This window comes from Camarhynchus parvulus, chromosome 21 (genome assembly GCF_901933205.1).
Source record: "Camarhynchus parvulus chromosome 21, STF_HiC, whole genome shotgun sequence".
In the NCBI taxonomy this organism is placed as follows: Eukaryota; Metazoa; Chordata; class Aves; order Passeriformes; family Thraupidae; genus Camarhynchus; species Camarhynchus parvulus.
The window spans coordinates 1,756,080-1,768,904 of NC_044591.1; the positions used below are offsets into that span (position 1 = coordinate 1,756,080).

General features: G+C 57.0%; 2 protein-coding genes across 2 annotated transcripts; both read right to left on the bottom strand.

Annotated features, from left to right (window-relative positions):
- Window positions 1-4,355: 4,355 nt before the first annotated feature.
- LOC115912378 (basic phospholipase A2 Cdr-13-like) lies at window positions 4,356-5,232 on the bottom strand. Its single transcript, XM_030963907.1, has 4 exons — window positions 5,187-5,232; window positions 4,774-4,918; window positions 4,557-4,663; window positions 4,356-4,480 (listed from the first exon to the last, which is right to left on the bottom strand). Exons 1-4 carry the CDS (start codon window positions 5,224-5,226, stop codon window positions 4,356-4,358), a joined length of 417 nt encoding a protein of 138 aa, XP_030819767.1. The 5' UTR covers window positions 5,227-5,232.
- Window positions 5,233-7,598: 2,366 nt separating this feature from the next.
- LOC115912436 (phospholipase A2, membrane associated-like) lies at window positions 7,599-9,655 on the bottom strand. Its single transcript, XM_030964002.1, has 4 exons — window positions 9,619-9,655; window positions 8,813-8,957; window positions 8,476-8,582; window positions 7,599-7,744 (listed from the first exon to the last, which is right to left on the bottom strand). Exons 1-4 carry the CDS (start codon window positions 9,653-9,655, stop codon window positions 7,599-7,601), a joined length of 435 nt encoding a protein of 144 aa, XP_030819862.1.
- Between the last annotated feature and the right edge of the window lie 3,170 nt (window positions 9,656-12,825).

Here is a 12,825-nt window from a genome sequence, read left to right on the forward strand (position 1 = left end):
TCCAAATTGTACCAGAGTGGGTGAGATGCAGCACTGGGAGTGGAGGAAGGTCCCATGGTCTCCAGAATGGCTGTGGCTGGAGATAGAGCTGAGCAGAGGCCATGGTTGGTGGTTTTTTTTGATAGTGGGGCTTTCTCAGTGCCCAGTTCCCCCCTGCATGTGGGGATGCTCCATCCCTCTCCCCATGTGTGCTGGGCACTGTGTTTTGCTCTCAAATATCTCATGGCATGAGGTGTGTGGTTCACCTTTATTTAGAAGCAAAATAAGGCAAATTGCAGAGAAGAAAAAATGCAAGTGATGTATGATGGAAGGTGGGGGAAAAGAAGCTGCTTGTGTCTTTTGCTCAGGGAGAATCTGATTAAATTGGTGGTACTGAGCAATCAGTTAGCAGGTATCTTCTGGCAGAGATTGCAGCTGCTCTGTGGTGCTTTTTGGGGAACCCCAGCATGGGCTGGCACTGAGGCAGGAGAGGAAATCCCCCCAGGGCTGGTAGGGAAACTGAGTCAGGGAACAAGGATGCAACTTGTGTGGGAATCGGAGAGATGCTGAGAGAAGGGAACTCAGCTCAACAAAATCTCTTCCTCCTCTGGCATGGGTCCTTTGCCTCATCAGCTCTCTGGGCTAATTTAAGTAGTCCCCTAGGGTGGTGTTAATTGGCTAAACCAGGATTTGCTATAATTCAGGATTTTCCAAGTCCACAACCAGTTCTATCACAGGGGAATAAGGGATATTCTTGTCCATCAAACTGGCTGAGCTCCACTGAGAGCCTCTCCACCCCAGCCCCTCTACCTGTGGCAGGTTTGCAGGACCCCTTCTCCAAATGGGAAATAAGCCCTCCCAAGCCAAATGCCTCCTGGGAAGCTGTGGATTTTGTTTCATAGCGTGAAAACCACAACTCTTGCAGCCCAGTTGATTGCAATGCTCTGAGGGGGTGCAGCATCCGAGTCAAACCATCAGCATTTGGAGGATTTGTATGAATGGATTTGTACAGCCGGATGTCCAAGCAGGAAAATTCATGGATGATTAAAATTCACCCGGAATTTACAAAGTGAGAGTGTGATTCTGTTTGTCCCAGCCTGCAATCTGTCTGGGATATCCATGCTCTCGGTGAGGCTTTGATTCTTGATTTATGCCCTGCAATTACCAGCTGCTGGGCAAAGAGCTCCTTCCTCCTCTGCCCCGGGATTGCGCACGGGGATTCCCTGATTCCCGGGTGGCATCGCTGATTTCAGGGCTGTTTCCTGGTGCCATTGATTGCAGCTATGGGGCAATCCAGGGTGGGAATTCCAGCTGGGCATCAGCCCCTGAGTAAAGTGTTTTGTTGCTGTTTCTGTGGCTTTATTTCCTTGCTGAGCCCCTCTAAGGCGGTTTGGAGCCGGAGACCTGCCAGGGTCAGCACCCCAGGGCGCAAAACCTGGGGATGCTGAAGTGGGGGGAAGCAGCCACTGCCTGAGCTGCCTTTTCGTAAGGAATGTGCTCAGGGTTGCTGCAGAATTGGGCCAAAACATTCTTTTCTGGTGAGATCTCTGTTTTGCTCAGCACTGGGTGTGAGGCAAGCTCCGGGCCAGGGTGTCACAGCAGAGATTTAGGGGATCACAGAATGTCTCGAGCTGGAAGGGACCCACAAGGATCATCCAGGTCCAAGCCCGGCCCTCCCGCGCCATCGTGCCTGCCCCCAGCCCTTCCACCAGCCTCATTCTCCCTCTCTCAGGAAAACTGGACATTTTCAGAGCCTGAAGGTTTAGAGCTGAGTTGGGGCAGTTCAGGGGTGAGTTGTGTCACCTCCCAAGTGTCATTTTTGCTGGGTACTTCAACAGAAACCCTGTCTGAGAGTGAGGGGTGGTCGCTGGGCTCAGCTGAGTCACTGCACGCTGGGAACCGGCGCTTTGGGCTCTCTGGTTTTATTTTGGAGCAACAGGAGGGAATTTGCTGAGAAGCAGGAAGCGGAAGGAGCGGACAGGCTGCCCAGGGGGACGCTTCCCATCCCGCCCCTCACGGGGACGAGGGGCAGGGGTCCCGTCCTCCCTTGTTTTGCTGCGCTGGACATCAGGGAGCGCCGCTCGCCCTCCTCGCATGCGGCTTCACCGGAGGGTTCCCGTCCTCGCCTGGAAGCCAAAAAGCCCCGAGGGGGAGCCTCGCCAGGGCTGGGAGGCGCTGCCGGCGCCGTCCCTTGGCCGATCAGCCCGGAGATGGTTCCGCAAAGGGAGTTTGTGCTTCAGCAGCGCCCGGCTCGTCCCCGGCACCCGGCGCGGCGGCGGAGCTGAGCCCGGCCCAGCCCGGCCCGGCCCAGCCGGGCCCGGCACAGCAGCATCGCCCTCTCGCACCTGCAGGCGCCTCGCTGGCAGCGCGTCCCCGAACCTGCGGGCACCGACAGCGAGCCTGAGAGCTCCGAGCAGCCGGGAAAGGGGCCACGGAGAGGGGATGGTGCGGGAAGGGGCATCCCGAGCCCCTTTGGGCGAGCACTCACTGCAGGACGGGATCCCTGCCCGGGCCGCAGACAGGGGCTGGGCCGGTCCCGCTGGGCACCGCCGCGCTGCCAGCCTGGCATAGCAGCAGGCTCGGAGCAGGCAGCACCTGCGGGAGGAGCAGAGCCTGGGCTCGTCGGGAGCGTGGCGCCCGGACAGCCGACCAATCTATTTCCTGCATGTGGCACCGGCTGCTGCCGCCCCAGCTGACACAGGCTCTGCCAGCCGGGCGGGAGAGCCGCCAGCTCTGCCTCCTCCTGCTCTGGATCGCCCAGAGTCTTCTGTGTCCTGCCCGTTCCCACGCCAAGCCTCTGCCTCCCCGTGCAAGCCCTGCCTCCCCTCCCGGCTTCAGGAACGTCCCCCTGCTCTGGTGCCGTCCCACGGACCGGGCAGCTGTCCCTGGCACCGCCCTGCCCACTCCGGGATGCAGTTAGGGATGAACCCTGCATCACCTTCCCTGCTTCCCGAAAACCTGATTCCTTCCTGCTGCTGCCAAGCACCCGGTCTGCATTTTGCAAAGCTTCAGCGGGGGCTGCTGGGGTGGGGCAGAGCCCCGGGGTTACCCAGCGTGAGCCCTCTGGGGCAGCGTTGCCTGTACCGATCCACCGAAGCCCTCGAGGTGCCCCATCCCCTGTAGCATCCATGGGCAGTCAGGTTTCCTACGGTGCTTCCCTCGAGTCCCGGTGTGAATGGGCGTGGGTGCTTCCCGTGCGCTGTGAACACACCTAGAGTGACCGTAAAATGTGATTTTTTTTTTGTGAGTTATGTGCCTATGATGAGGCCTGGGGAACTGCGGAGGGAAGGAGGCTTTGCTGGGAGTCCCCCCGAGGAGTGCACAGGAGTTTGGGGATGAGCCTGGCTCCCGTCTGTGGGTCGGGGATGCACTTACTGCAGGCAAACAGCATCGTCAGCACCAGCAGGACCTTCATCTTCCTCTCACCTGGGCCTGGGAGGAGAAACAGGGCACAGGCTCAGCCAGGCAGTGTGGCCAGTATGATAGGAGCAGCCGTGAGAAGCTTCCTCTGAAATCGGATCAGCCCCAAAATCTGGAAGGAGGAAAGCAGCTGTGCCTCCTCGCACCAGCGTTGCTGCCTCTTGGCCGAGAGCGAGTGGTGTCACCAGCTGAGCATCCCGCAGCTCCTGTGCCAGCCCTCAGCACCTCTCACCTCCTGTGCCACCCCTCAGCACCTCTCACCTCCTGTGCCACCCCTCAGCACCTCTCACCTCCTGTGCCACCCCCTCAGCACCTCTCACCCCGGGTCCCGCCCCGCTACCTTTGGTGCCACCCCCTCAGCACCTCTCACCTCCTGTGCCACCCCTCAGCACCTCTCACCCCGGGTCCCGCCGCTTTTGGCACGCAGTGCAGCTCTCCCCGCTCACCCAGGGCGCAGCGCTTCCATTTGGAAGCGATTTCCCTTTTCCTACCGGCACGGGCCGCTCGCTGCCCCCTCCCAACATCCCCCCCGGATTTTTCTTTCCGCAGCAGCGGAGTGAGGCGGGGGTTGCTCTCACCAGGGGCTGCTCACCGGGGCTCTTGCTCGCTGTCCGTCTGTCCTGCCCTCCGTGCGCAGCCCGCGAGCTCCAGCTGGAAGCTCCGAGAGGACTCGTCTGTCCCCAAGCCGGGAGTGCTACGCCCCTTCCCCCCGGCCAGCCCCCCTCTGCCGCGGGCTGCGGGTGACGCAGGGGCCGAGCCCGAGTTCTTGGGAAGTTTTGGGAAGATGTTGCTTATTTACGGGGATTTCTCTCCCTGCCCAGCAGCAGCTCTCAGAGGACCGGGGACGTTGAACAAGAGCATTGTTTATTTCCGCGCTGGTTTCATTTACAGCGGCTCTGCTGTGGCCAGCACAGGCAGGGATGACGGGCGATCCCGGCGCCGCATCCCAGCTCCGCTCAGCGGCACAGCCAGTTGGGGTAGAGCCGGTAGCGTTGCCTGTAGCTCCTGGCGCTTCTCCTCAGGCACAGCGCCAGGCTGCGGTCGCACTCGCAGGACAAGAAGGAGCACCGGGAGCCCTGACCTGCGGCACGGGGGGAGCCCAGGGTCAGTCCCAGCCTTGGGGGGGATGGCACCCCCTTTTCCGGGGCCCTACTCACTGCAGGAGAGCCTGCCGTGGTGCCAGCTGTAGTAGTAGGGGTGTGTCTTGGCATCGCAGTGGTACCTCAGGAGGTTGTTGTAGCAAGCGTCATGCAGCTGGCAGCATCTGCACAGCAGATTGAAGCTTTAGGGCATGGAGTTTTCTCCCCCACACGGCACAAATTTAAAAATATTGAAGAACGTGTCTGGGCAGGGGGTTTTTAAGTGGATTCTCACCTGTCTGTGGCGTCCTTGGGCTGCCCCCTGCCCCCCAGCCCGCAGTAGCAGCCGTAGAAGCCGTAATACAGAAAAGCGTTTTTCCCTGTCGCCTCTGAGATCATCTGGTGCAGCTGCAAGAGGCTCCCGTGGGCTGGGAACAAGCCTGGAGGAGGGAAATCAAGGAGACCACGCTGATTTCCTGCCCCCCAACAGCAGCTCCATCCCTCCAGCCCCCAAACTGGCACCAGGGTGGGGATGTCTTGGAAATTATAACGCAGCAGAGAGGAAATGTGTTCCCAGCTTGGCACGGGAGAGCTGTGGCATGTCTGAGAGAGCTGGTGATGGGGAGAGGTGGAGAAATCACCAGCCTGATCCTAATTTCAATGGATGTAACTGCGCAGAGAGCCTTGGGACTGAGAGAGGACACTTACCCCACACAAACAGCACAGAGAGGCCAAGGAGAGAGTTCATCCTTCTGACGGCTCTGGGAGAGGAAACCAAACCATTCCCTGTTATTCCAACCACCTTCTTTCTTTCCTCATCATCCAGGAGCAGAGGTTCTCCCTCTCTCCAGGGAGTAGGAGCAATGAGGGGATAAAGATGCCCCCTTGTTTCAGCACAAAGCATCAGGGATGGGAAGCAATGGGAATCACATGGGGGAGAGGTGGGAAAAAGTAGAATCAGGAGAAAGGGAGAAAAATTGGAGGGATGTTCAGCCCTCAAGGGCTGCACCCACTGCTCTTCTTCTGGGCTGGCATCTCAGGCAGCATCTCCTTCAATGCTGCTTCCCAGCATGGCACTTGCACAGCTTCTGGTGAAAGGAGGAAAAGAGGGAAAGCAACCCTCCATCCTCACTTACCTTGGGAAAGCCCTGCTGGCTTGCAGTGCCCTGCAGCCAGCTGTGCTTGCTTTATATATCTTGCTCCCATCTGCCTGGGTCTCCTTTGGCCCAAAACTCGCTGACTGGGCTTCCCTGGAAAGGAGAAGGTGCCATCCTTCCCCTTCTGAGGAATGCCAGAAATCCCCTGAGGGCCCAGCCCCGGACCCCACGCAGGCAGGGGTGGGTGCTGGGTGGGATGAGGTGGAAGAGCAGCGTCACTTCCAGCCTGAGGAGGAAGCAAACACTCTGCCTCAGTCAGAGATGCCTCCTCCTCTGCCCTTCCCAGCACCAAGGAGCCACATCACGGGGGAAAAGAACAGCTCTGGTTCAGGCTGGGCATGGACAAGGCAAGCTTGGGGCTTTCAGGGAGGTGTAAGGAGGCTCAAGGAGAGTTATCACTTCTTTGGGCAAAGTCTTGGCAACACTGAAAGCATCTCTAAATGTGCAGTTCCCAGAGTCACGAGGCTGGGCAGACACTGGATGATTATACCCTCACTCACCATGAGAAAACAGAAGGAAAATGAATCTTCTGAGGTGAGAAAGTCCAACTTCCCTTTATTTCTCTCCTTGTGGTTTTTCCACCCCCTCATTACACCCTCCTGCAGGAACCATTCATCATCAACTGCCCTCCCAAATTAGCACTTGTCTAATGTAAGTGATCAAGGCTTTGAAATCTTCTTCCTTCCTCTGTGGATGATTATTCTTTAACCCTTATTTCCAAGAGTCATGGAATCCCAGACTGATTTGGTTTGGGAGGGATATTAAGGAAGGAAGGTGATTTTTCTGTGTCTTTTGTGCTGGAAAAATAGTTTTTTTGTTGTCCTCCACTGACAAAGTTTTCAGCCAAGCCCTGATTCTGGCTCCGCTTTGTCTCTGGTGTCACGAGTGATGCTCCCTGGCTGGCATGTGCCTTGTGCTTATCTGAATTGCTCACAGCCCATTAATGCTCCTCTGGCTAATTACTGCCTCATTAATAATTTACAATTAATTTATATACTCAGGCCGTTTTCCAGCTTTTAGTGTGTTTGCATAACAAAATGTGTTTCTATGAAATGCTTTATATGGAATTGTTTATAGCAGGAAATAGATATAAAAGAGCAGTTGTGTCATTCCTAGTAAAATCCTCATGTGCCACAAGCCAGACATCCCAGAAGATACTGAGGATACTGCCGTGAGCTTCTCCCTGTGCTGAGCTGTGCTTCAGGCTGTCCTGACTCTGGACAAGAGGAACAGAAAAATGACATCCAGCTTAGAAATCCCTGGGATGTGAAGGCTCTTATTGCATTCCTGGGACTGTTCTGTTAGCGTTCCTCACAAAGCTGTTGGGATGTGCCCTCTGAGCTAGGAATTAGAAATGCATAGAATCCCAGATTGGTTTGGGCTGGAAGGGACCTTAAAGCCCATCCAGTGCCCCCCCTGCCATGGGCAGGGACACTGTCCCAGGCTGCTCCAAGCCCTGTCCAACCTGCCCTTGGACACTTCCAGGGATCCAGGGGCAGCCACAGCTGTTCTGGGCACCCTGTTCCCCAAACTTCTAGTTCCACATTGGGATAAATGTGTGAATTACAGCCCTGTTGGGACCATGGCAGTTTTGGGGTGTCAGGCAGATGTTGTGGCTCTGGGATGCAGAAGTGCTCCCCAAACTGGGCAGCCACCATTGCAGTGCCTCAATCTCAGCAGCCCTTACAGAAAAACACCATGGAGAACCAGTTTGCATCCCTTTTATTATATATGATAGCTTTGCTGGGAAATGAAATCAAGAGAGGAGGAAGGTACACATTAGAGGAAGCTGGTGTGTCTTTCCAGGAACTGGTGGGTCTCCTCCATGGTGTGTGTGCCCTTCTCACCCCGAGCTGCACCTCACAGGGAGCCTCGGGGGCTCTACCTTTAGTGAGCCCCCAGCCCAAGCTTTTCTTGCTGGGGAAAAGCAAAACCTGGAGCTCTGTGTGCAGATTCGCCCCCCTCAGCACTGGAGCTTGCTGCCTTGGCACTTGAGCTTGAAGTAGAAGCGGTAGGAGTTGTTGTAGGAGTGCAGGGAGCTGGCGAAGCACGAGGCCACCGCGGTGTCACACAGGCAGGTCTCTCTCTGGCACCAGCTCTGCTCGGTACCTGCGGGGGGAGCACGGAGCCCTGCGGTGCCTTTCCCCCCGGGGGAAGGGGAAAGAGCGGCGTGTGCCGGGACTCAGCCTGCCCACAGCCTCAGTGCCCGTTTAATCAGCACAGCCGGGTGGGAACGGGGCTGGATTCGGCCGGGGATGCTCCCGTGTGTGCCCTGCTCCGGGGATGGGGATGGGATGGGGATGGGATGGGATGGGGATGGGATGGGGATTGGGATTGGGATTGAGATGGGGATGGGGATTGGGATGGGGATGGGAACTGGGATGGGGATGGGGATGGGATGGGATGGGGATGGGCTGGGGATTGGGATTGGGATTGAGATGGGGATGGGATGGGGATGGGGATGGGAACTGGGATGGGGATGGGATGGGAATGGGGATGGGGATGGGGATGGGGATGGGGATGGGGATTGGGATTGGGATTGGGATTGAGATGGGGATGGGGATTGGGATGGGGATGGGAACTGGGATGGGGATGGGATGGGATGGGATGGGGATGGGGCTGGGGATTGGGATTGAGATGGGGATGGGATGGGGATGGGGATGGGAATGGGGATGGGGCTGGCATGGGGATGGGATAGAGATGGGGATGGGATAGGGATTGGTATGGGATGGGGAGTGGGATGGGGCTGGGGCTGGGGATGGGGACTGCAATGGGGACGGGAATGGGACTGGGATGGGGCTGGGGGCGGTGCTGCTGCCCACTGCCTGGTCAGTACTCACTGCAGGTGGCGTTCCCGTCGCTGGAGGTGAAGCTGTACGGGGTGATCAGGGGGCTGCAGCTGCCCTCCCTCAGCCTCCTGTAGCAGCAGTCGTGGGCTTGGCAGCACCTGCGGGGACGCCAGGTCAAAGCGTGGCCCCCAGAGCCTCTCTCGGCACAGCTGCAGGCCAGGGGAAGGTCCAGCCTCAAATGGAAGGCGACCAGCAAGAGGAGGTGGCACGGGAACGGCGGGACCTGGCTGGGGAACGGTGCAAAACCCCCCAGCGCCGGGAGGCAGCCAGGGAGAGCCAGGGAGCGCCTCCTCGGGAGCTGGGGCAGTGAGGCCGCCCTGGTACTCACCGGTCGGTGGCATCCACGGGGCTCCCGGAGCCGCCGATGCCGCAGAAGCAGCCGTACCAGCTGTAGGACAGCAGGGCGCTCCTGCCCGTGGCCGCCCGGATCATCCGCTCCAGCTCCAGCACGCTGCCGCCGGCCCGGAGCAGCCCTGGGAGCACAGCGGGGCTGGGCAGGGCGAGACCCGCGGGCATCCCTGCACCTCGCACCGGGCACGGGCATCACTCTGCTCTGGCACTGCCCAAACCGGCGCTTCCAGGAGTGGAGCCACGAGAGGCTTTATCCCCTCCTCCAGAATTGCAGAATCGTGGAATGGTTTGGGCTGGAAGGAACCTCCAAGCCCATCTGGCTTTGTTCCACCTCCTGCCATGGGCAGGGACACTTTCCACTCTCCCAGCTTGCTCTAAGCCACATCCAGCCTGGCCTTGGACACTTCCAGGGATGGGGCAGCCACAGCCACAGCCTCCTCTCAGGGAGGATGGCTTTTTCAGTCTGGCTTTCACAACCTCTGGATTTAGTCTGGCACAAGATATTTTGCCCTCTAGACTGGCTCTGCTGTGCTGCAAACTGCAATCCCCCATCACCAGGATCAGCCGTGGGCTTGACACAGGCAGGAAAGGGACAGGCTCCAGGGCCTCCCAAAGAAATCTGGACATCCCAAAGGCTCCCCCTCACCAACCCCCAAAACTGCAGCAGCTCTACACAAAGCACTGGAGAGAAACTGCCAGATTTAAACAAAAACCTGAACTGTGCACAGAGGCTCAGGGTTTGGAGGTGGATTCTGGCCTGGCCAGGGAGAGCAGGACACTTACCACAAGCCAGGAGCACGGCAAGGAGGAGATTCCTCATGCTGGGCTGCCCTGCAGAGGGAACAACAAGGATGGGTGATGATCCAGGCGGGACAGAAGCTTCTCCAGTGCCCAGAGGAGCTGGGTGCACCCGGGCAGTGCCTCAGGTGACGTTGCTGTCACTGTGGGTGCACAGCCCTGGAAGCATCCCCGGGTGAATCCTGGCTGCTCTGTATCCCAGTTTGGGATGTGGGGCTTGGCAGGGATGCAGTGGTTTGTCCTGCCTGGGCTGCTGGAGCAGCTCAGGGGCTGCAGCCTTCCCCCCCACCCTGAGCTGCCTGATGAGCACCAGGGCAGTGAAATCCCCTCTTCTTACCCTGCCTGGACCTGCAGTGCAGTGCTGCCAGCTCAGCAGGGTGGGTTTATATCCCTGTGAGGCCCACCCCCTCCTCTGTCTGTGCTGATGGTGTCAGTTGTCCTAAGCCAGGCTTGCCTGGAACAGGGAGCTGATTCCCATCCTTCTGTTCCCCAAAAAACAAGAGTTTTCCCACTGCAGTGAGCACCAACTCTTCCTCCATCCTCTTGCTCATCACTGGGCACGAGTCCATCTCCATCCCTGCATGAGGCCACTCAAGGCCTTGGCCATGGCCATGGTTTTAAAATCCATGGGATTTGGTGGCTGGAGAAGTGGGACAAAAGTGATTTACACTCAGGATGGCACCTCAGAGGCCATTGAATCCTTGTTCCAGGTGTGGAGGCAGCACTTTGGGCTCAGTATTTCCTCAGTTTTGCCAACTCAGTCCCTGAAGCCCCAAAGATGCTTTCTCTTGGCTCCTTCCTTGCTGCTGCCTCCCCAAATCCATGGCTGCATCCAAATCCAGCTGTGCCAAATTGCAAGGGAGAACAGCAAACACCAGGATTGCAGTTCCTGGGTCTGCAGCTTTCCTGTCCTGCCCTCAGGTTTTCGAGGCAAGGGGTCTGTGAAATTATACCACCAACAGCAAAGGCTGGAAAAGCCATGAAAGGAAAGGAAAAGCCATGAAAACCCAACTTGGAATGCTTTGGGAATACAGTTTATTTAATTACCATAGCCCAAACACAATACAGAGACACAGGGGAGACAGAAAAGCAGAGAAGATAAGGAACAAAAGCTGCTGTTTTCCCTTGAAACCGTGGGGCCAAGAGCAAACACAGACACAAATGCAGGTATCAGGCAGTATGCAGGGCCCCACCCTCAGGGATTAACCACGCTCCTGGGGAAGGGAATTTGGGGCTGGGAATTGTGAAGAAATGACCTCCAGACTGGTCTGGAGTCAAGAAGAGAAACCTTGGTTGAAATTCCTGAGAGCCACCAAAGCTGACACTGGAAGGGATGTCACCTCTCAGCTGCCCTCCAGGGTGGCAGAGCTGTCTGTCCCAGGGTTTTCCTTCCCTCTAACCCTTGATTTCCTGCTGCACGTGGAATAAAACCCCATCCAAGCCTGGTAAGGATGGGGAGTGACATCTCACCTGCCTCCCCACTCGCCATCTGCACAAGAAACCACTCCAAAATACCCCAACCCCTGCTTTTCCCACCTGGCTTTTGAACCCAGGGCATCTCTAATAATAAATTAATCAACCATTTCCCCCCCTCCTCCACAAAATATTTCCAAAATTGCAGAAGGTTTTCCCCACTGTGGTAGTTGCTGTCTGTGCTGCCCCTGCTTTGCCATTGCAGGCCCTTGGATTTGGGGGGGAAATCTGAGGTTTTGCTGTAGAGTTTTGATAAATCTGTGTGGAAAGCATTGTCCAGAGACATAAATGGAGAGCAGAGAGCTGGGGTCATGTGGATTTGGGATCCACACGTGGTTTTAACCAAATCCCCTCATTTTAAGCCCTCCTTCTCTGTGGAGGACCCATTCAGGGGAGGGCCCACATGAAGCTAAACCCTGTCTTTAACTAACCCACCAACTCGAGGGCTTAAAAACCACCCGTGGAAGTTATTATCCCATTGGAAATGTGGAAGTTTTCACCCTTCCTATGGAGCAAGGAGAGCTGGCTATCACCCACCCATCTGTTTGCTCAGGCCCTTACTGAAGTGCAAATACCCCGTGTGCTTTGATCTGCAACATTGCTAAACATCCTGGGCTGGGGTGAGCTGATAGGAGGCTATTTCCCTATTTATTTTATTTCTTTTTAGTGCACAGGTTGGCCTTGATCCTCCCGCCCTGCAGGGTGGAGACCCCAAGTTGATGGTGGAAATTTCTTGCTTGTTTCTTGCTGCCTTCGATGGGCATCTGGCAGTGGGAGCAGCAGCTGCTTAAGTAGGAGTGGGTTTGGAAAGGGACTAGTGGGGGGAGATGGGAAAGGTTGGTGTTATGTGGGGTGTTCCCAGAAGGAAAACTGGGATGTTTCCCAGAAGGAAAACTGACTCAGGGATCAGGGGGGATCAGGAGGACTCCCCCTCCCTCCCAGCTGCAGCTTTCCCAGCACAAAGAAACTCCCCCAAAAGAGTTGGTTTAGGTCCCCTTGTGATCTTGTGTGTAAAGTGTGATTTTAAAAAGGTGTTTTCCTCAGAATTCATCAATTTGGGGTTATTTGTCTGGTTTGATTCAGTGGTCACTGAATCACAGGGAGGTTAAACCCAGTCTTGTGCTCCCATCCTGCTGCCTTTGCTCAGGAGGGGCTGTAGCACCTTGGTTTCAAACTGTTGGGGCTAAACCCCAAAGATTTGGGTGTTTCAGCAGGGTGACACCGCTGTGGTTTTGCTTTGGGTGAGTTGGAGGAATGGGAATTCCTGCAGGAGGGCTGGGACACCCCAGTGCCAGGGTCACCTCTGGCTGGGGTTTGTGAGAGGCCCCGAGGCACCCCTGCTCTCCCCACTCCATGTCTGGCAGGACAAAGCTTCCAGAACCTTCCCAAAGTCACGGGGCTGTTCCTGTGCCACGCCAGGCCTGGGGCTGTGTCACAGCCCTGTGCAGAGCCCACAGCAGGTCACAGGTGTCCCTGAGCCTGGGACATCCCCGGGACCCCCTGGGACAGCACAGCTCTGGCTCCTTCCACCCGGGACAGCCTGGTTGTCCCCATCCCATATCCACACCGGGACACTCCAGCTATTCCCAGCCCTGGGTCCACCCTGGAACATCTCAGCTGCCCAATCCCTGGGCCTGTCCCTGGACATCCCAGCTGTCCATCCCCTGATCCTTGGGTCCATCCCGGGATGTCCTGACTGTCCCCCCACTATTCCCATCG

Excerpts from the sequence above, each read along its gene's own strand:
- LOC115912378 (XM_030963907.1), bottom strand. The coding sequence starts at position 5,226 with ATGAACTCTCTCCTTGGCCTCTCTGTGCTGTTTGTGTGGG. Across the intron at positions 4,919-5,186 it reads CTCTGTGCTGTTTGTGTGGG|GCTTGTTCCCAGCCCACGGG; the intron begins GTAAGTGTCCTC and ends TCCCTCCTCCAG. Across the intron at positions 4,664-4,773 it reads CCCAAGGACGCCACAGACAG|ATGCTGCCAGCTGCATGACG; the intron begins GTGAGAATCCAC and ends TCTGCTGTGCAG.
- LOC115912436 (XM_030964002.1), bottom strand. The coding sequence starts at position 9,655 with ATGAGGAATCTCCTCCTTGCCGTGCTCCTGGCTTGTG. Across the intron at positions 8,583-8,812 it reads CCCGTGGATGCCACCGACCG|GTGCTGCCAAGCCCACGACT; the intron begins GTGAGTACCAGG and ends GCGTCCCCGCAG. Across the intron at positions 7,745-8,475 it reads CGACGGGAACGCCACCTGCA|GTACCGAGCAGAGCTGGTGC; the intron begins GTGAGTACTGAC and ends CTCCCCCCGCAG.